Here is a 20584-nt window from a genome sequence, read left to right as displayed (position 1 = left end):
TCCATTTTTTCTTAACTCTTTTACTTTGTTTTTTATTGCTGTTAAGACTAGAAATTTTGCATATATGTAGTAGTTTAAACAGAATAATTTTTGCTATTTTTCTATAAGGAAGATTAGGTAGCTGTACTACTTAAATTTTATAAAATCACAGAAAATGCCTTTTTTAAGAACTGAAAGTTGTAACAGGATTGGTGTTTGCCAATGGGGCAGGCCCAACAACTAGTAGTTTCCAATGAAATGGACCTGATCGTTCCTTTCCTGCAGTTTCCAAGACCTAAACACTTCAGAGTTATATTTACAGATGTACAAGTATCAAATACTTACTTCTATTTTGTCGAATACGGATACAGAGACCTTTGGACCCATAATTGATAGTGAAATTATTCTGACTTGACTGCATTAATAAATGTTTTGGGGGGCACATTACTATCATAGTAAATCTGTCAGTAACTTCGTTCTCCTTTACTGAAAGTAAGAGTTGACTTTAGAAATGGTGATTTTTATTGTTTGAACAAACCAGAAATCATTTTTTAAAATCTTTGCTTTGTTTCGTAGTAGGATTTGTTTAGCATGGGCTTACCAGTGGAAAAGGAACAGAGTAATATAGCAGTGTCTCTGCTTCGAAAAGGGGTCCATCCTGGGTCATGGATGGAGGAAACTTCAGAGTACCAGAGGAATGCCATGTAGTATGGACATGCTGTGGTTCTCCTTCCTTGGGGATCGTTGGCCACTGGTCCACAGGAGTGGAGGGAGCAGAAGCAGGGAACAGGGTTCGGATGGCTGTGGATACAATGAAGAAGCCTCCGGGAGATGACTTCAGCGAGACACTCAACTCAAGGATATGGGCAGCAGTGGGGAAAGCTTCTAGCAGGGAACTATGCCAAGGATCACGCTAGAGATAAGTCGGGCGTCCAGGCCTAGAGACATCCTCCAAATAAGGGCAGGTAGAAAACAGGAAACCTTACTGGGGAGGGTGTCCTTCATGTTGCTGAGCTTGGAGAAAGCTGCCAGGACATGGTAGACTGCGACCTCTGACCAGCAGGGCCTCCCAACAACACACCATTACAAATGATGACACTTGGTGTTAGGAAGCATAAAATGACCACGTGGCAGGCAGGTTATATTACACAGAGTGCAGTTAGTTGATGCTTGAAGGGAGTGCCTGGTGGGCAGGGCCTGGGTTAAAGCAGCTCAAAACTAAATTATATGAACCAGAGGGAAGAGTCCAGCTGTCTGTGGCATTATGCTACTTGACTTTTCACAGTCATTTATATTTTATTCCCCTTTGAATGTCCATAGAAACAACCTTCCGTTGGTCAGATACATGCTCCCCTCAAGCCCAATTTCTACATTTCTGGCCTGATTTCTATGTACTTAAGTTAAAATTACTCCGATTTAAGTTTAGCAAATTTGTCCAGGTCTGAAAAGAGATCTATAATTTTCTCCTTTTTACAAAAAGGTTTCTCGGCAGCAGAAATAGCTGAATTTTCCAATTTTGTCTTTGTAGAAGCCGAGTAAAATGATTCTTTAAATTCCTTTAAAAGAAGTACCAACACAAATCCTCTCTTATGCTTCAGACCTTGAAGGCACACACTTTCCCATCCCCAAACTCTGAAAATACTTAAAAAAAAAAAAATCCTTTCCACCATTAGAGATAGAAGGTACATTGTATGAGTGTGTTTCTCAGCCATTTCTGTTAGGTACTGTTTAGTATTGGTATAAGCGATGAACCGATCCTTCCATTGTAATGATTTCCTGCTGGATTCCTAGAGGCATACACTGTGCACCCCACAGGACATAGAATAGAAAGTCTGTGTAGATGAAGTCAGCCTTTGATATTTCTTCCTCAGAATCTGATCAGTAAATTGTATTCGTCATTTCCTTAATAACAATTTAGGACTCCATACGACAGGACTCTCTGTTTTAAAGATTAAAATCTAATAGAATATTAAATATGACTAGAAAATAGTCTCAAAATAAATTGATGTAAATGAGTCTGCTTATGGTGTCTAAACTTGAAAAAATGACATTATAAACACATAGTTATGTTCTAATCATACACCTTTGTCATATTAAATATTACCATCCGATCCATATTTAAAATATAAAATGGCAACTGGTCTACATTTATATTGCATTGAATTTTGTTTCTATTTAAGGTTTCAAAGTGTAGTGTGAGATTTTGCAAATATATGTGTGCACACGTCTATGCAATGATACTAATGTGTGTTTTAAGCAGTTTTAAAAAATAATAATTATCCAGAGAAACTTACATCTGCAAGACAATCATTTGGAATTCTTGAGATGCATCCAACACAGATGAGATGGTATATCTGTGCCTCAGTTTGGATAATTTGTTTGGAAAGTATCTGTATGTACTAGACTTAGGTTATGCTCCTGGCCCTCTTCTTTTATTTTCAGATATAGTCTTACTGAGTCAGGTTCACTCTGTAACCAGGCCGACTTTGAATTTGTGCTCCATGATGACCTTAATAGTGGCTGAGATGACAGTAAACTGGCTGTCACCAGGCCCTGCTTTAGTACTGTGGGGGGAGGGAATGAGAGGAGACGAGAGGGGAAACGGTGGCTAGGATGTAAAATAAATGAATAAATTTAATTAAAAAATAAAATTAAAAATTTTATGTGACACTGGATGATATAATTTAGTTAGTGTACTTAACTATTAAATCCTCTTCTAATTTCAGCTTGTGTTATGCAGAATAGGTTAGATGAATATTGCCAGCAGACTGACATTCAAAACGCCAAAGTTGCTGTTCCAGATTTACATCACATTATAGATTGCTTCTACTTACAAGTTTCAGAGTTCATTTTCAGATTCAATAAATATCTTCATTATAATCCTGAGAACTGAAAAGTCAATGTTTCCAACTTTTATTAATAAGAAATCATGTAACCATTCAGACCAAAATTGACACATTGTTAGAGGACCGCAAGTGAGTTTCTACACCAAGACTTCAAAACTCAAATTTTTCAAGTTGGCTGGCACCCTTCCTGTTTGTACCAGTTGTCCACTATAATGCCCATCCCTTTGGCCCAGTTTGTAGATACCTACTATAAGCAAGCACTTTTCTAGTCACTGGAGAAATAACAGCCTACAGCCCTGTTACAGCCTACAGACACATAGATTAGTGACAGAGGTCAGGAATCCCTAAAGTATATTTTTGGTTTTTCTATTTCAGTTGTGCTCAGGATTGAACGCAGTCTCTGAAACATACTAGGGATTTCTCTACCACTGAGCAGAAGCTCGAAACTTGTTTTCCGTAGCAGAACAGCAGAAAGCTAATGTTTATGAAAGAATACAGACATCATGCCTAAATGTTCCTATAAATCTTCAAAAAAAAAAAAAAACCCAAAAAACCATTTGTTTAAGAACCAGTTCTAAATGTTAACTTCAAAGACATCAATAGAATCTGAGTGAAGATTATTTCTGAAGGCAATGGTAAAATCCTTAGTAGCCTCTGGCTCTTCAAACCTTACTCAAAAAATCTTTAGGGCTAGTGGCATGCCAAATATAAACCGAAATACTTTTTCATTTTTAGATTTATTTATTTTTATTCTATGTGTATGAGTTTTTTTGCCTACATGTACATTTGTGCACCACGTGCATGCCTGGTGCCCATGGAGGCTAGAAGAGTCATTGGACTCCCCCTGGAAATGGTGTTACAGACAATTGTGAGCCATGTGGGTGCTGGGTATCAAACCCAGGTTCTCTGGGAGAGACACAAATGCCCTTCACCACCGAGCCAGCTCTCCAGGCACATCAGTACATTCTCAGCTTGGACTTTCCATGGTTAATAATCTGTAAATATCTGTCCTTATTTGCTAAAAAATTAAAAACAAAATAAATTGGCCTAGAAAGGAAATTTTAAACTAAAACTAAGATTCACATATACACTGCTTTCACCCCCACCCAGGCTCTGTGTGTGTTCAGGGCAGAGACAGGATGGACAAGGTATTGGGGTGAGAGTTTCCCAGCTGTTATAGTTTTAGGATTAAAATGAACACTGAAGTCTTAGAACAATTAAATATCTCAGTTTAAGTCAATGGGTCTTTAAAAGACTGTAGAAGTTAGTGGTTTAATCTAGTTCTTGAAGCTAACCAGGTGAGTAATTCCTGATTTTGCTCGAAAACTGCTACACAAATGGCTAACGCGCGCGCACGCGCGTGCGCGCGCACACACACACACACACACACACACACACGTCTTATCGGCACTCAAGATGCTCCTTCGAAATAGAGAAGAGACTTTGGTTCAGACTGGTTTTCACCCGTTTTTCTCGCTGCCTTCGGTTGCAAAACCAAACTCTTACGACTTCTTTCTCGAGATTCAGTTCTTCAGCCATCCGCATGATCTCCTGAGAGGAAGGCTTGTTCTGCTGCCCAAAGTGCCTCTCCAAAGCATCCTTAGCTGCAATACTGGGGGTGGAGAGTTGGGGGTGGGGAGTGGAGGGAGGATAGAGTTGGGGATGAAATTATGTGTCTTTCAATGAAGTTTTTGGAAAAATTAAAATAAAGCTTATCTTTCTAAATATTACCACAAAGGAATAACTTATAGGTTCTTAAAAAACAAACAAACAAAAAAAAAACCTCGTGAAAGACAAATCTGACTTTTTTCCACAGAGGCACGTCTTATTCCAGATAACCTTACCAAAAATCAAAGGCAAAAAGTAGGGAACCCAGGTTCTCTCACTGTATGCCACAAGGGGGCACCAGGTTCTTGACAAAGAAAAGGAATTGTGGGCCTTTCAAAGGACAACTCCTCCCTGCCCTACTCATCATGGCCCGGTCATCCCCATCATTTATAATACAGGAAAGGTGTAATCCACAACTGCCCGAGATAAAGCCTTTTGCTATTTCCTGTTAGTACCTCACAGAAGCGAAAGTATCACTAAATTATACTTCATGGTTGTCATGAAAGGGGTCAGGACAGACCCTAGTCTGACACACTGGTGACTCCTTTTGTTACTGTTAGTTAAGATATTGCATTAGCAGAGCAAGAACTTGTATCTACAAGGACATCCGTGAATTGTTTACTTCCCATTTTTAGCCAAAATGTCTGTGTCCAAACAGTCAATCAAACAATACGTACTTATCCATCAAATGTTGAAAAATGCTAACTTCATTTCTCATCCATTTAAAACATTTTTGTTTCTTCAGTTACTTCTATTCACCTCACGGGTTATGTTGTTCTTACACTACACGTCCATGTTGACTCCACGTGAATACCATGTTTTTCTAGTAAATGTGTTATCTTGAAGGAATACCTGATAGTTGTTCTCCGCTTCCGTTTCCTCTCGTTCGCTCCCACCTTTTCACTGTACAAAGCTGGAACATAGGAAAGAGAATAAAAAGAGAAAGTCATTTTAGACTAGCACTCTTGGCTTTCAATTTTTCCATATAAAATAATGCAAACTGTAACTGCTACCCATTTCTGTCTTAAATGTTGGTAAGCCACGCCATTTTATAGTGCATTCGATAAAAAAAAAGAATTAAAACAAAATAAATGTAAATCTCATAAAGATGATTTTTACAAACTCTACGTTCAATTTTTGTTAGAATATTCCTTGTAAATGCTTCCAAGTCTTAATTTCAATGTGTGTGTGTGTGTGTGTGTGTGTGTGTGTGTTAGTTAAAATACCAAGTTTTGATTTTTTCGATGGTATTTGATTTACAGACTGGTGTGAATACTAATATCAGGTTCTAAAAGTAGTTCCTGTAAGTTACTCCAGGATAGCATAAAAGACCAAGAAATGTGGATGCTAAAGAATATTCAGTACTTGATGCTGATGCTTTGTTTTCTGGAAAGCTTTCCGGCGCAGCTCCTGCTATCCTCGGTAAATTTATTTCTACACTTGCATTACATTGGTCTCCCGCCCTCCCTTATTCACCAAGATATTTATTTTCCGTTTCAAAGAGATTTAAAAAGCCCTCAAACCTCCTGCTTCAGCAAACATCTTGCTGCCCCTAGTGGTCGTTTTGTGACTACATCACAACACAGGCTGCACAGGATTGCCCACCCCGACCCCTGTGACCCCCCCACCCTTGCCTCCCCCCATCCCCCCACCCCCCACCCCACCCCACTCCCCTACCTCCAACTTGCTCGGCTTCCTCCAGCCACTTGGATAGTATTGCTTTCAGTTTACATGCATTTTTGAAACTGAGCTGCAGGTTTTCAAATCGGCAGATGGTTGTTTGACTGAATTCAGAGCCATGCACAGCAGCCAAAGCTTCACCCACGTTTGTCTGGGTGTATCCTGCGGAAGGGTGAGAGGCAGCCTTAGCTTCTGCTTCACTGGGAAGACCAGTGTGGGTCCATTTAGGACGCACGCTGAATCTTGGTGAATTACTCTTTAAAAATTCTGTAGTTTTACAATTTAGAATTATTGAGGTTTAGCATTCCTCCAGTTAATAAATTAATTTTTCTCTTAAAGTCCAAAGGACTCATATGTAAAGATAATGGTAGCGTGAACAGATGCCATGTGCATGTCATAACACTTGATAATGAACTTAGAAATTCTTTGTCTTTTTATCATGATTATCAAATATGATACTTGCTCAAAATATTTGACCCATCAGTTATAGAGCACAAAATGTACAGTGATAGATCAAACATATTTTTATGTATGAATAAAACTTGCAACAATATATTGTTACACCAAATAAAACTAAGATTGAGGCTTACTTTGCCTAAAAACACTTCATTCAAAAAGGCTGGCTACGGTTCCACATTTTATGCATAACTCCAAACACATTTACTGCATTATTTGGTAAGACATCTATCGCCCAGCAAAAGGTCCTTATCAATTACCCCAAACATTTCTAGAATATAAGGTAAAATAAGCCATCAACATATAATTTTAAACATCCAAAGCAATATTAGCAGAACCAAAAATAAGTATGATAATGATGTCTCCTGCTGTTTATTACATGTATTCAGTACATATTATTTCAGGGCCTAGGGCTATATACCTTTATGTGTAATATGAGTGCATATGATGCGCATCAATAAATGTCATTATAAATTACCTATGGCTCATTCCACCAGTTCAGAGGTTTGAACTATCATTTCAACCCATTAAAAAATACATTCTTTTATGAATCTGAGCCACAATTAGTTGCTATAGTTATTCTATTCTAAAAACACTTTTCAATAGAAAAAGAGCAGTGGCATGGAATAGACAATTCACAGAAAAGAAAATGCAGATGATTACCAAACAATAATGAATAACAATAATGTAAAATGAAGTTTAACATGTTAGCTAACACTACACTGTCATGCCCCTTTATCTTCTCAAAGGTCCCAAAGATAAAGAGCATACTGATCTTTCGACAAGTGTTTACTTATTTTACTGTCTGGTCATTTGCCTCTGCTGGAGACAGAAGAGATAGTTGTGATGATAAAGTTTTACAGAGATGAGTCTGACACCTATCAACCTACATTAGTGTTTAATCAATAATTTGGTGCCAGCATTTTCTGTTTTTTGTGTTTATATAGATGCAAAAATGAATTTATAGAGTTCTAACTGTGGTGTTGTTTTCATTACTAAGAGATTAAAACCATGTAAGAGACCTAGCTAAATAAACTAGTGTATTTATATTCATAAGGGGGTTAGTTAACAGTTTCATACACACACACAAGTCAACTCTGGAAAAACTCTAAGCTCTCCAAAATATGTCTGTATGAAAGAATATATGCACTTGCTTATGGATGTATAAGGTATCTCTAGAAAGATACCCAAGAAACTACCACTGGTGAAGAAGAAAGGCAAGCAGATGGTGTAATGCCATTTACACTTTCTCATCACTTCAAATTATGTGAATGAAGTACCCAAAATATCAAATAAAATATTAAATAAAGAAGATACTTGAAAGCTACCCTTGAGGTAGGCTAAGTTTTAAAACTTAAAAAAATCCATGCTTTTATCCTGTTGAGAATTTACAAGGAGTTAAAGAATTTTGATGTGTTTTAGTTTTCCCAATTTAACTAAGTTAAATGCACAGGAGAGATAGAGAATGGGAAGTGTCTTTGGCTTTCAAGCAGAGTATAAAATATTTCCCAGTAAATAGAGTAAGGATTTGAGAATTAAGTTGCTTGACCCATCACAGTTATCAAAGGCATACCTAACTTGATTCTTCTCACTTTAAATTCATTGGCAAATTGCTCAAGTTCTCGGATTTCTGGGGAATCCATGTCTATTGGCTCTTCAACCAATTTACTTTTCCGCCTGAGTTCCTGCTTGAATTCAGAGGCTGTGGGGTCCTCCGCCAGGAGAGGCTGGTGCAGGGGAGGAAACCCATGACTCAAGGTGTGATCTGGAAACTTGTAAAGACAAGGGGTTAAACTGCCTGTGGAGAAAGAGAGAGGAAAGGACTGTTGGTAATGACGTCTGTTTCTCTACAAGCACCATTCTCTGTTAGAACCCACTGTTGTCCATAAAAACTCCCAGTTGGTTTTCAGTGCAGGACTTCGTAGTACAGCCCAGGCTGCCCCTGAGCTTGCACAATCCTGCCACCTTGGCCTCCCAGATGCTTGGATTATGTGGAATGCCACATTGACTCAATCTTAACTTTTACACCTTCCCATATGTTCAATGTGCTAAAGCAGGACCCAGAGTGGGCTGTTAGTTGGTATGAGATGATTCACCTCCCACCTTCCCCAGAAGAACAAAACCAAAGTCAATGTCAAAGGAGCAGGAGACAAGTTTAAATATCTAAATTATTTTCTAGTTCTTTCTCGGGGTGTAAGATTCCGGTGTTCCTTGTAAAAAGATGTGTATTCCTGAGAGTCTGAGGCTCAATTCTAACCAGATTGCATGCATTAATCTCTGTCTTCTTAATTAATTTAAAAAGTGGCCTGTAGTATTTGCTATAACCAAAGCATGAAGTATTTAGACTCTACGCTATACTGAGAAATTCTTGTAATTGGAAAATTAAGCTTACAGTACTATAAAAACTACTGCTTTGATGGTAAATGCTTAACTTCCATTAAAAAGTAAGCATGTTTTAAATTTGATTAAGACAGATAAAACTTAGATTAAAACACATAAATGTAGTTAAGTTGATTTAATGAGCCAGAGAAACAAAAGGTAAGTTTAGAGCTTCTATGAAAGTGTGGTGAGAAGCTTTTTTGAAAAGTAAACAACACAGTGGAATCTGTTTCTTTTTTTATAATTATTTAAAGACAACCTAAAATAAAATGCAAACGAGGGGATAGTTCTAGACACGACAGGGAATTCTCCGAGAGGATGCAGTGCTGGCCTGCCTGCATTGATCATATACCCGAGAGGAAGAACGTTCTGGAAAGTTTACAGATTTCGGTGTTCACTTCTGCCTCAGTTCAGGATCCTAAGTGACAAGATGGCACAGGAGGAAATTTTCAATATATTTTGTTTCACTTTTTCTTCATTGACAAATTACATTTTTATTATTGGAGATTTCACTTCTGCTTATATTATATTATAACCAAGTATTGAATAATTGATCAGCCTCACCAGTATAAATAAACACTTAAACACAAGTTTCATATATTACATACAGTAATTATTCTCAGAAACAAACATTAAAAATCTATCAATACGCCACAACTGCATTCATGAGTTAAAGAAATTAGTAATAATATAATACGTATATCTTCCAATAATATATGAATATTTAATAAGCAATAGTAGTATAAGTCAGCAAGTTTTCAGCTTATATTATTTATATAAGAATATATCATAATAAAGCTCAGCTTTATTCAGTATATAGAATATATTATTTTTCTAATGAAAATTAGGCATATAAGTTCTGAGAGGTTAAATTATTAGCATGAGCTGGGCGGTGGTGGTGCACGCCTTTAATCCCAGCACTTGGGAGGCAGAGGCAGGTGGATCTCTGTGAGTTCGAGGCCAGCCTGGTCTACAAAGCAAGTTCCAGGAAAGGTGCAAAGCTACACAGAGAAACAGAGAAACCCTGTCTCGGAAAAAAAAAAAAAAAAAAAAAAGATTAGCATGAAATAAATTCAGCTACTCCCCAGGTGTGATAAAGATTTAAAAAATATTTTTCTTTTTTGGTTTATTTAATTGTTTTGTGTGTATGAATGTTTACTTGTATGAATGTTTACAGGTACCACATGTATACCTGGTGCCTGTGGAGGTCAGAAGAGGATGTCAGCTCCCCTAAAACTGGGGTTAGAGACGACTGTGAACCACCATGTAGATGCTGGGAACCACACTTCTGTCCTTTGCAAGAACAGCAAATGCTATTAACCACCGAGCCATCTCTTCAACCCAAGAGAGAAACTATTCGGTTTTGGTTTTGTTTTTTTCAATGCATGCTGCTTTTATGAATTATCCAGTCTCTGTGTAAAGAAATCAGTAACTCCCCTGCAGATTAGTAGCTGTGTTAACTACGCAGAGGTCACAAGAACCACATTCCACTAACTTAGAAAAAAAATGCTACTTTATTCTCCAGTCTGTACTTGGGTAAATCAAACAACTTTCTTTCAAAGTTTCCCTAACTCTAAACACATTTGCTTGCCTCTACACAATCTCTTTCAGGCAAAACTTTAATGATTTAAAAAGTGCATTAGCAGTGTGTCACTTCAGGCAAATTCAAGGGTCATTTACTTATTACAAACACTTGCAGAAAACGGACATCTAGAAAAGGTATTTGAATGGAGTCCATGAAAAATGAGCAAGGAATGGTTTAGTAACCACAGTGAGAGTGAGAATGGGACATGTGGTATAACACAGAACATATTTCTCATTGTGTAATGAAAAATATTACATAAAGTTTCCACAATTATATCCATTGGATCATCATTTTGATAGAACTTGCCTTCCTTAACAATTCACTCTAGCAGTAACCATCACAATCAGACAGAATTCTGCTCCTAGCCTATGACTCACTCCGTGGAGCGTGGGGAGTGGTGGTATGGTATGTGTAGCAAACTATTTTTCAAAACTTTTCAAGCCCGGATTACTGAAGAACACAGTGAGCCCAGGCAGCAGAAATCTCAAAAATGTTTCTCAAAACTAGGGTAAAGCAATACCGTCATTAGCCTGGACAAGGACCCCTGTGAAAGCTTGGAAATAATGGAACCCTCTCCACGCTCAGTTTTTCACAGTGCACACTGATCCATCTTGGCCTCTCTGAATTGTTCTGTGTGTCTTTCTGCTTGGTAGACATGGCTGAAGACAGGTAAATCTTTCAAAGCAGGCACGGGGGGACAGAAGTAGAGATTGCCTTGTAAGCTGTTGACTCAGCCCTTCATGCGTTGGGGTAAATTGCTCCCCTGTATGTGGCTAGCTGTGAGCATCTCAGGTTAAAAACCTGTGGCCTTAAAAGAACAAATAAGGATAACAGAAGGACATGGGAATCCATGCCTGCACCATAACTGTGTGCAAGAACACATACTGAAATATTTCTACTTATTCTTTCCTTTTCACAAACACAGGACAAGCACATCATATGCTCAAGTTTGATTTTTTTTTTCCCTTTCTTTGAGGACTCAACATACTGTCTGAGCCAGACATGGGTTCATTGTTTGACAAAATAAGTCTAATTGGAACACACCCATGTCCCTGTGTTTCCACACAGCTCAGAACTTCTCTCCAAGAACAGTGAAGGTAGCTGAAGCAGAGGAAGTGCAGGGTGTTTACAGTCCAGCTCCTTACAGAAGACGGCTGTGAACCATCTAGAAGGCAGTTACCACAATGCTGCTGGAAGGCCTTTACTGGGGAAAAGCCAGACATCTTCAGAGTGATTCTTCCCTAGACAACCCTACCAACCTGGGACCAAAGAAAAGGAAAACGGGAAGGGTGACCCAGAAGAGAGAAAGGAGAAGGGAGGGAGGAAGGAAGGAAAAACAAAAGGCAAGAAGTTAAAGGGAAAAACAAAAGGAATGAATGAAGGGATTTCTATGGCTCTGTTTCATTCCCAAACAGAAACCTTTTTCTTTTCCTTTCCGCGTAACATGGACTTTTCCAATAAGAACTCTCCCTCTACCTCGAGGATTAGCTGCTATGTCCCATGCCCAGCTGGGTCCTTGTTCTTTGCCATGAGGCTGGTGGGCCGAGTTACCATGGGATGGTGGACAGAACAGCCTCCATGCTTGCCTCCTAAACTTCACTCTGCTTTAGAAGCTGAGAAGCAAAGCAGCCCAAGAGACTCAGGAGCCGGAGTGCTGAGCATTCCTTGCCGGCAGTGTGCTCGGCTCGGGATCTTCTAGCAGAGGTTGTGAAGAACATTTGTAATTCCCTCGTGTGGTTTGGACTGTGGACTGCTGACGTTAGAGCTAAATACTAAGGGGTAGACAGGAAGAAGTAAATGACCACATGCCTATCCGAGGAGGGCAAAGAGAAGAATGTTGAGTTATCACAGACCTGCTTCGACAGGGACCTGGTAGAGAGGTCTCATTAGTTCATGGTGATGCTTTTTGCTGTTTCCAGCCCAGCCAGTCATTCTCTTTAGTTTGCTGGTGCCTGGACTGTTACAGGGAATTCATCTGAGGATTTAAATCCTCCTCACCAACCTGACAAAAGTCACTGTATCTCTTCCCTTCCTGTGAACTAATTTAACAAAATACTAAAACGAAATCATCAGAGTTTGGGTGGTGTAATAGCCATATTAAAATTTTCCACACCCTTTGAAACAGTTATTCCAGTAGTGGTCCCCTCATAGATTAAACAACACCAAATCTGCCCATAAAGATGCTTCTGTGGACCTTGAGGGAGTGGCTGACATTTCAGAAAATTCAAACGACCCGACTGGGTTTCTACCATCTGTTTTATACCTTGCCTTCCTCATTTTTGAATGGCTGTATTTTATGACTCAATTTGTGCAGCTTCCCTGGGAATGAACGTAGGAAAATTCAGATTGTGTAAGATTTAATCTGCAATGAAGTGCATGCTGATGCTGAATACATGTCAAGAACCAGGCGTTCTGACAAATTATGAAGTATATAATATTTTAATGACATCTCTCTCAGAAATATTCAAATACAGCCTCTGTGCACCATGGTGAGGCTTCATTTTAGTGACAAAATATAATTCAACTTGAAGGCTACAATGATACCTCTAAATCTTGGTATGACAATTGTGTTCATGATGTCACTAAACCAGACTTTGGGGATGGTGAAAGTCTTTTTCACAGGCCCTTTCCTGTGACTATGTTGAGATGGAAAAAAAAAGAAGAAGAAGAAAAAGAAAGAAAGGGAAAAAAAACAGCTGAATGGGAAAGAGGGTGTGGAGAGAGCAGTCAACTGCCTCTCGACGGGACCCTGGCCTGCTGCCCCAGTGTGAGTGCAGGCTACATTATCGGACTCCGGGGCTAGCTATAAACTATATAACTGTGGGCCACTTTCTTCAGCACAAGGGAGGTGGTACCCAGAGGAATTAGGACAAGAGCTGATTAGCCACTGGTCTGTAAGGTCTGTGACTGGTGTGTGTGTGTGTGTGTGTGTGTGTGTGTGTGTGTGTGTGTGTGTGTGTGTGTGTGTCTAAGTGTATACATGTATGTGAATGTGAATGTGTGTATATGTTGGTTGGTTTGGTTTCCACACTAACTCAAGTCAAAGGGCACAAACCTCCTCCTCTTTTTGAGGAAATACGGGAACTGAGGTTGCACAGGGATTCCTGGAAATCACTGTGACAGAGCTTTCCTCCAGCAGAGAGCAGCATGTGACCACAGGCTTGTTGCTTTCTGTTTAGCTCCTCGAGGTCCCATGAAAGCCAAAGAAAGCATTCTACCTCCACTCTGACAGATAATGGAACATATTCTGCTATTCCACAGCAAATATCGTGGAATTTGGGGAAAGCTGTTCTTGTTGTTTACGAATACTGATTAAGGAGATGGTTTATAAGTGATGGATTTTTACAAGGGATGGAAAAAGCCCTCATGTTAGATACCCCTTAATTATTGAAACGTAAAACCAGGTTGGAGAGACAGCTCTGGGGTTAAGAGCACTGGCTGCTTTTCTAGCGAGCCTGCATTTGATTCCCAGCTCCCACATGGTGGCTTACAACTGTTTATAATTCCAGTCCCAGGGCATCCGATAGCCTTTTATGGCTTCTGTGAACAATGCATGAAAATGATACACAGACATACATGCAAACGAAGCGTCCATACAAATAATAAAAATAATTTTTTTAAACAAAGAAAAACCAAGGTTTCTAGGCAATCATTAAGAACACAACTATTTGAAGTAGGTGGATAGGGGGGTGAAGGGGAGCTTAAAAAGGGGAAAGAAAATGACTAAAATTTAAAATTAAATAAAATATTTTTTAAAAAAATTACCAGACTTCATTTTACCATAATGGTTAAGATGTGGATATATAATGATGATTGGCCAAATGTAGAAAGACTGATATTCTCACTGTTTTATTTGAAAATCTTAACGTTTTACTGAGAAATTAGAGATTAATGAACTAAATTATTTGTTTCATTTCATTTCAATATTCTCAGCACATCTCTGTGTTTCTCCGTGTATAATTGCTTACTTGGAGGAAAAACATGAGTAAATTTCAAAAGATTTCCTTCATATTTGATTCCTTTATCCCAAATTTCCGCAGTCTTTCTATCTCTTTCTCCTCCCCACTCTTTTTACTGCTGGTTCTTGTTTACCCCCAACGAGAATTACTTACCTGCTGTAATAACAAATATTGACTTACCAAAGTATTTCCTTCAGAACAAACTCACAAATAAAAATCTGTGAACAACGATCCACAGTCTTTAAACTGACTAAATTATTTTCTTTAGTCATGCCCCCAAAATTAAGTAGTGAATTTGGTGGTGAGTGGATCTCTTAGGGCAGGTGTTCTCATTTCCAGGAAGCCAAGCTATTGACATACTTACGCCGATACCAGTGAGTTGGCATTATACTTGAAAGAGGGATGCTTCACGTCTCCTGAAAAGTGTGCCTCTTCACCTACCTCAGTCAAGCTTCTGAAGCAACCTAGGGAGGACCACCACAGCCTGAAATAGCCATGGCTAAAGTCCCAGAACATCAAGCTGGGCCTTCAGTTTGTATCTCCTATTTATTTTTCTGGAACAGGTACACAGAAGCAGTGCTGTGGCGAAGGCGATGCTCCGTAAATCGTGGTGTCTGATGGAGTAGCCACTAGACAAACGAGAGTACTGGCCACTGGAAATGGAGCCGACTTAGCAGAGAAACTGAATTTCCAATTCTTATTTTAATTAACTTTCACTTAAATTGAAGTAACCACATGGGTTCTACTTGCCGGTACAGCATAGCTGCAGGGAATCCCACAAAGGCAATAATAACAAGTAGCATCTAGCAGTTTGGCAGTAGTAAATTAAAAAAGCAAACAAATGATAGCAAAACCGTACAAAGCTCATTCAAGAGACAGAAACACTGAAGTATAGAGCTGTGTAGGACAGGGCCATGAGGCCCACCTCTAGGTTTCTGGTCAGGGGACACTTCTGCAAGTGACGGATCTACCACTAACTTCCAAGCCAAAAGAGGGAAAATCGGAACTTCATGTTATACTCTTTCACCATTCCCTCTGGTCCAGGAAATCCAACACCGTTTTCCCCCATTCAACACCACATATGAAGACATTTTTTTCTTACCTGCCATCACTCCATAGGTGGATGGCTGGTTTCCATAATGACAGGAAGGCACAGAATAATGAAGTCCTGTCGCTGTATTTCCCAGAGTTGTCATCGAGAAATACGTGTGCAAACATTTAGGAGTTTGGATCAAAGACAAAATAGACGGGACTGGTAAGAAAATGTATGAGGATTCAAGACACATTCAACTCATTTCAAAAATTACACATTTATGCGATTCTTAAATCATAAGCCAATATGTTCTTTCTTCCTCACTGGCAGTTTTCTAATGAGCAGATAAAATCAGCCAAAGGTTGTCTCAAGTGATGAGATCCTATGTCATCAAACTAGACTTGTACGGTCTATGATGTGGCTACAAGTATCTCATGAAGTGAAGTGAGAGGAGATTGGACCCCAGCTTTTTGAGATTTGTACAATTCTTGCGGGTTCCATCCAGTGTAGATATCACACTACAGCCATTGAAAAGTAGTCTGAACGTCATTGTGTAGCACAGTATTGTAAGAAAGGTGTCTCCGGAAGAGCGAATACCTAAATAGACTCTTGAAGAATCATAGCTGATAAATTTGCTGTTCCTTTTACTAAAGAGAAAATGCCAGAGTAAGTATTCCCTTGTATAGATACAATCATAAAAATACTGCTGTTTTCAGGGTTTTATGAGAACCCTGCGATAGTGTTTAGTCCAATTATGTTGGACTTGCAGGTTTTCTGCATGCATGACATTGATAGAAAAATTTTAATGATAAAGCCAATCAAAAAATAAGTTCCTTTATTGCTGAAGGTTGTGTACACACACATAATTCCATGCATACATGTATACTTCCTCAAATTATTGTGCATTTAGAAATAAGATATAAACTATAAAACATAAGTTAAGTTTTAAACACAAATCAACATTTTAACAGCAGGACTTTCAACAATAAAATTAGCAGTAAAAGTTTCCCTATGTATTTACTTCCTCATTTTTCTCTCATATCCTAAATATAACTTATAATATAACATATTATAATAATTCAGTAATTAGGTAATTATAATAAACATAATTTTTTTCAAATAAATGACATATAGAATATATAATTGGAAGTACATGATATAATAATGACATGAGATCTTTTTATAGAATAAATACATTTTGTCTAAATATAGAACAATATTGTAAATATCTGCATATGTTTCTACTCTGTGACTGATATAGAGAGCATGAAGTAATTTTCCCATATAAGTTATATAGAGCAATTTTAGTATTCATTTTAAAACATTGAATGAATTTTAACTGTATTTAATGCCAAAGGGCTTTCATTAAAATATATGTTTGCAATTCCTTACTTAATTAGATGTATATATAACTAAAAGTTTATAGAAAATTATAAATCATTTAAAAATAATTAAAGGAAACTTTTAGAAATTATTTTTATTTATAAGAGCTATACTTGTTTTTTGATTTTAGGAAGTTAGATAAAAGATAGGTTAAATGCTTTGTTATGTATTTTTAAATAAATCAACAGAACTTAAAAGCTACATTATTTTGCTACATCATTATTTTAATCTTAAATTTTACTTTCTTACTGATCAAATTTTTCTAATTCTCAATTTATAAAATGTGCTGTTTTAAAAGTATGGTTGTATTATAACCCTCTAGATTATTTTGGGGATTATTTATGGGATTATTATAGGGTTAAATTACTTTATTATTATATTTTCCATCAAATATGTTTCAGTACATTCTCAAAATTACCTTTAAATTAAACTATGGGAATCTTTAGTAGATTAAGTGATGTTGGTAGAGTCTGTATATCTTATCACTTCATTATTTAGAACCAGCCAAAGATGAATGAGAAAGCTTCACTTATGTTTAGAAACTGCCTAATTATCATAAAAAGTTGTTTAATTGTTTTAAATTATAAAATAAGCCCAAACTTTTATTTCTACAAATATAAAATTTTGTTTCATTTCTCCATGTGAGTCAATTACATTTTAAACAGATGAAAGATGAATCCAGATTGCTGTTTCGTGGAAGAAATTGTTAGTCCAAGACTCCAGCCATCTGTAAACTGACTTTGAGACCAATTGTTATTGCATTAAGTGCAAATATATTAGCAAAGAACATACATTTGCTTGTACCTAGATAACATGTTTTGATCCCCATTTTCATTTAGGAATGTTAAGTAAAGACAAATTTTAAGTTATTTCTAAAACTCAGTCTTAAGGAAGCTTAAATCTCTCAACTCTAAATGCTATCTTGCTTTCTTCTCTAAGTTTAATGTTATGTATTTTAATGCGAGTTTAATAAAGCATTTAATTATTTTATTCATTAAAGCTCACTTTCATGAATGGTTTGTGTTGGGAATTTTTTGGTTTATTTTTATAAGGTTTATGTTTGTTTAAAGGTAGTAACAAATATAATTCAAAAATGAAATACATTTTTAATATAAAGTAGTAGTGCCTATTTAACATTAACTATTTCAGAATATTTCATTTTGATCTTTATACATAAACATCCATAAACATCTCTACTAAAAGAGTTTTCACAATGAAAAATACTCAAGCTCACTATTTCCTTATGTAGAAAATAGTTCTGGATTGCAAAGCAAAACCAATAAATAGATAAATGATTTCAATTACTATTTTTTTTTAATTCTCACGCAACTGGACTTTTACAATATCCTGAATATTTAACTAAAGCAAATCAAAGGAGGGAAACGGAACAAAGAGATTATTCAACTGAAAAGATTTCACCACATCCATTCTGAAAGCTGTAGGCCCGGCCATGGAAATCAGTACCTGTAGACATCACGTTGGTGGCATGGTTGGAGACTGGGAGACACTCAGCAGCACTGTGGTGCATTATCAGAGGCAGAGTTGCAGAGGCATCAGAACTCAGAGGTATAAAGGTATCAGCTGAAGTGAAAGATTGGCAACTCATTCCCACAAGAGAGTAGAAAATAAGACCCGCTGCTTGCCAGATCACTTTTATTATATTACCGTATCATCAAAGGGCCGATTCACTTCTCGCTACCTGCATATATACATCAGGAAGGCTCTGAGGCACCAGGAGGGTGCAGGCTAGTATTTATACTGTGAGGAAATCCATTTATACATGTTAATAGTTTTTTTTTTCCCCCAGTAGTGTTGCTTTGTCAACTCGAACTGTCTTTCTAACCCAAATATTATCGGTGCCCAAGGAGGAACCTGGTTGTGGGGTACAAATTGAGGAGAAGGCAAAAACAGAAACTTTATTTGCCATCTTTAATAAATGAGACCTTTGGGGAAGAATCAGAAACTTTGAAATATTATATATATATTATTTGAAAAATATATATATTATATATATTACTCAAAGTAATATAAGTGACAATGAATTGAAAACTAGGTGTCTTTTGGTTTCTAATATACTGAAAGTTTTAAATATGAGATGTTTTCCTTTTTGCTGACTTCTTAAGTTACATTCAATGTAGTATTACACTGGGGAAATGTATACTATATAATTTTAAGAAATGGAGTATTTAAGGGCTTGTGAGATGGCTCAGTGGTCAAGTACTGGCCACACAAGCCTGATGACCTGAGTTCTGTACCCGGAACCTGTTGAAGGGTGAGAGGAGAGAACTGACTCCACAAACTGTCCTCTGCCCTCCACCTGAATGCCAGGGCATGTGAGCCCACACATACACATCATGAAAACACACACAATAAAAGAAACGATTGTTAAAGAAATGAAATGTTTAAGTTGACACTTAGGACAGCATGTGAGATGGAATATGACAATGCATGTGCTGTTGAGTTTAAATTCAACAGTGCATGTTTTTTGGAAAAAAAATGAAAACTATTCAAAGTTTTCCTGTAAGTACACAGTGGGAAGATTTTAATATACATAATAATGTGCTGGGAAGACAAGCAGGAGTGATACCATATTTCCCTTGATTTCAATGTACTCATTAAGAACTAACAGTTCTTCCTAGGTACTGACAGAATTTCAGTGACATTTTTCTACAGTTATATCAATTAGACCTTCTTCTCCATACATAATGTACCATGCCCCCCTGACAAGCTACTCTGAGCCACAGGCTAGGATTTGGGCAATTCTACTAAAGATGTTGAGGTAACAATGTTAGTACTGGATACAAACTTCACACACAAGATATACTGACATATTATGAGAAGGAAACACATGCGCAATCAATTCCAACAGAAACATCAGCCTCAAGAGATTTTAATTCTGACGATTTCTGTATATGAATGGTATGTTGGATTTTTAGTCACTGTGACATACACCCGAAGGGAACAATTTTTATAAAGAACGTCTGCTCAGAGGTTTCAGTCCATGGTCAGCTGGCTCTGTTGCCTGGACAGAGGTTAAGCAGAATGCTGCTGGGGTCAGAGCATGTGCTGGAGCATGGCAGACACTAACTGAAAAAGATAAGAGAGGGACAAATCCGAAAGGCCAGGCTCTAAGGAGCTCTTCTAAGGCACACTGCAAAAGGCCCACTTCCTCCAACCAGGCCTCACTTCCTAAAATTTCCATCACCTCCCAAAACAACACCCTAGTTAAGAACCCAGTCTATGGGGCCATTTCATATCCAGACCACAGCAATGAGTGAACTCACTACTACTGAGAGAATGTAAACAAGAGTAACATAGAAAATAGAAGTAAAAGCAGGTATTTGGCAGTACTGAAATGAGGGCCACACTGCATCAGTATCGGAATTTTTTTACTATGGTGTGTTTTGAGATAACTTAGAATTGATTGCCTCATGCTAAATTTATTAATATTGACATCACTACAACTTCAAGCATCATGGACATGTTGGTAATCAGTAATCAGTAGATATCTTGAACAAAAATGTATTAAAGTGCCTAATATTAGATATTGCCTGAAAAATACTGTTTTTAAAAATGTCATATTTCTCAGTCTGGATTTAAAGCACAATTAGTCTTCTCTAATTGGAGAAAGCTTTTGGTAATCAAAATAATTTCTTACAGTCTTTCAGAATTTGGA

At 37.5% G+C, this 20584-nt stretch overlaps 1 protein-coding gene across 2 annotated transcripts; it reads right to left on the bottom strand.

Moving 5' to 3' along the window:
• Positions 1-3394: 3394 nt before the first annotated feature.
• Positions 3395-18532, bottom strand: Pou1f1 (POU class 1 homeobox 1). Of its 2 annotated transcripts, none has more exons than XM_052739818.1 (6): positions 18373-18532; positions 15595-15744; positions 8143-8367; positions 6111-6275; positions 5286-5346; positions 3395-4437 (listed from the first exon to the last, which is right to left on the bottom strand). In XM_052739818.1, exons 1-6 carry the CDS (start codon positions 18512-18514, stop codon positions 4227-4229), a joined length of 954 nt encoding a protein of 317 aa, XP_052595778.1. In that variant the 5' UTR covers positions 18515-18532; the 3' UTR covers positions 3395-4226. The 2 variants fall into 2 exon arrangements, with proteins under 2 accessions (XP_052595778.1, XP_052595776.1); XM_052739816.1 differs by having other exon boundaries at positions 15595-15666; positions 18373-18514.
• Positions 18533-20584: the final 2052 nt, after the last annotated feature.

Source organism: Peromyscus californicus, unplaced genomic scaffold (assembly GCF_007827085.1).
Source record: "Peromyscus californicus insignis strain IS unplaced genomic scaffold, ASM782708v3 Scaffold_16__1_contigs__length_79575227, whole genome shotgun sequence".
NCBI classification, from domain to species: Eukaryota; Metazoa; Chordata; class Mammalia; order Rodentia; family Cricetidae; genus Peromyscus; species Peromyscus californicus.
Note: the sequence above shows the minus strand (reverse complement) of the source record. Positions and strands in the feature narration are given on the sequence as shown.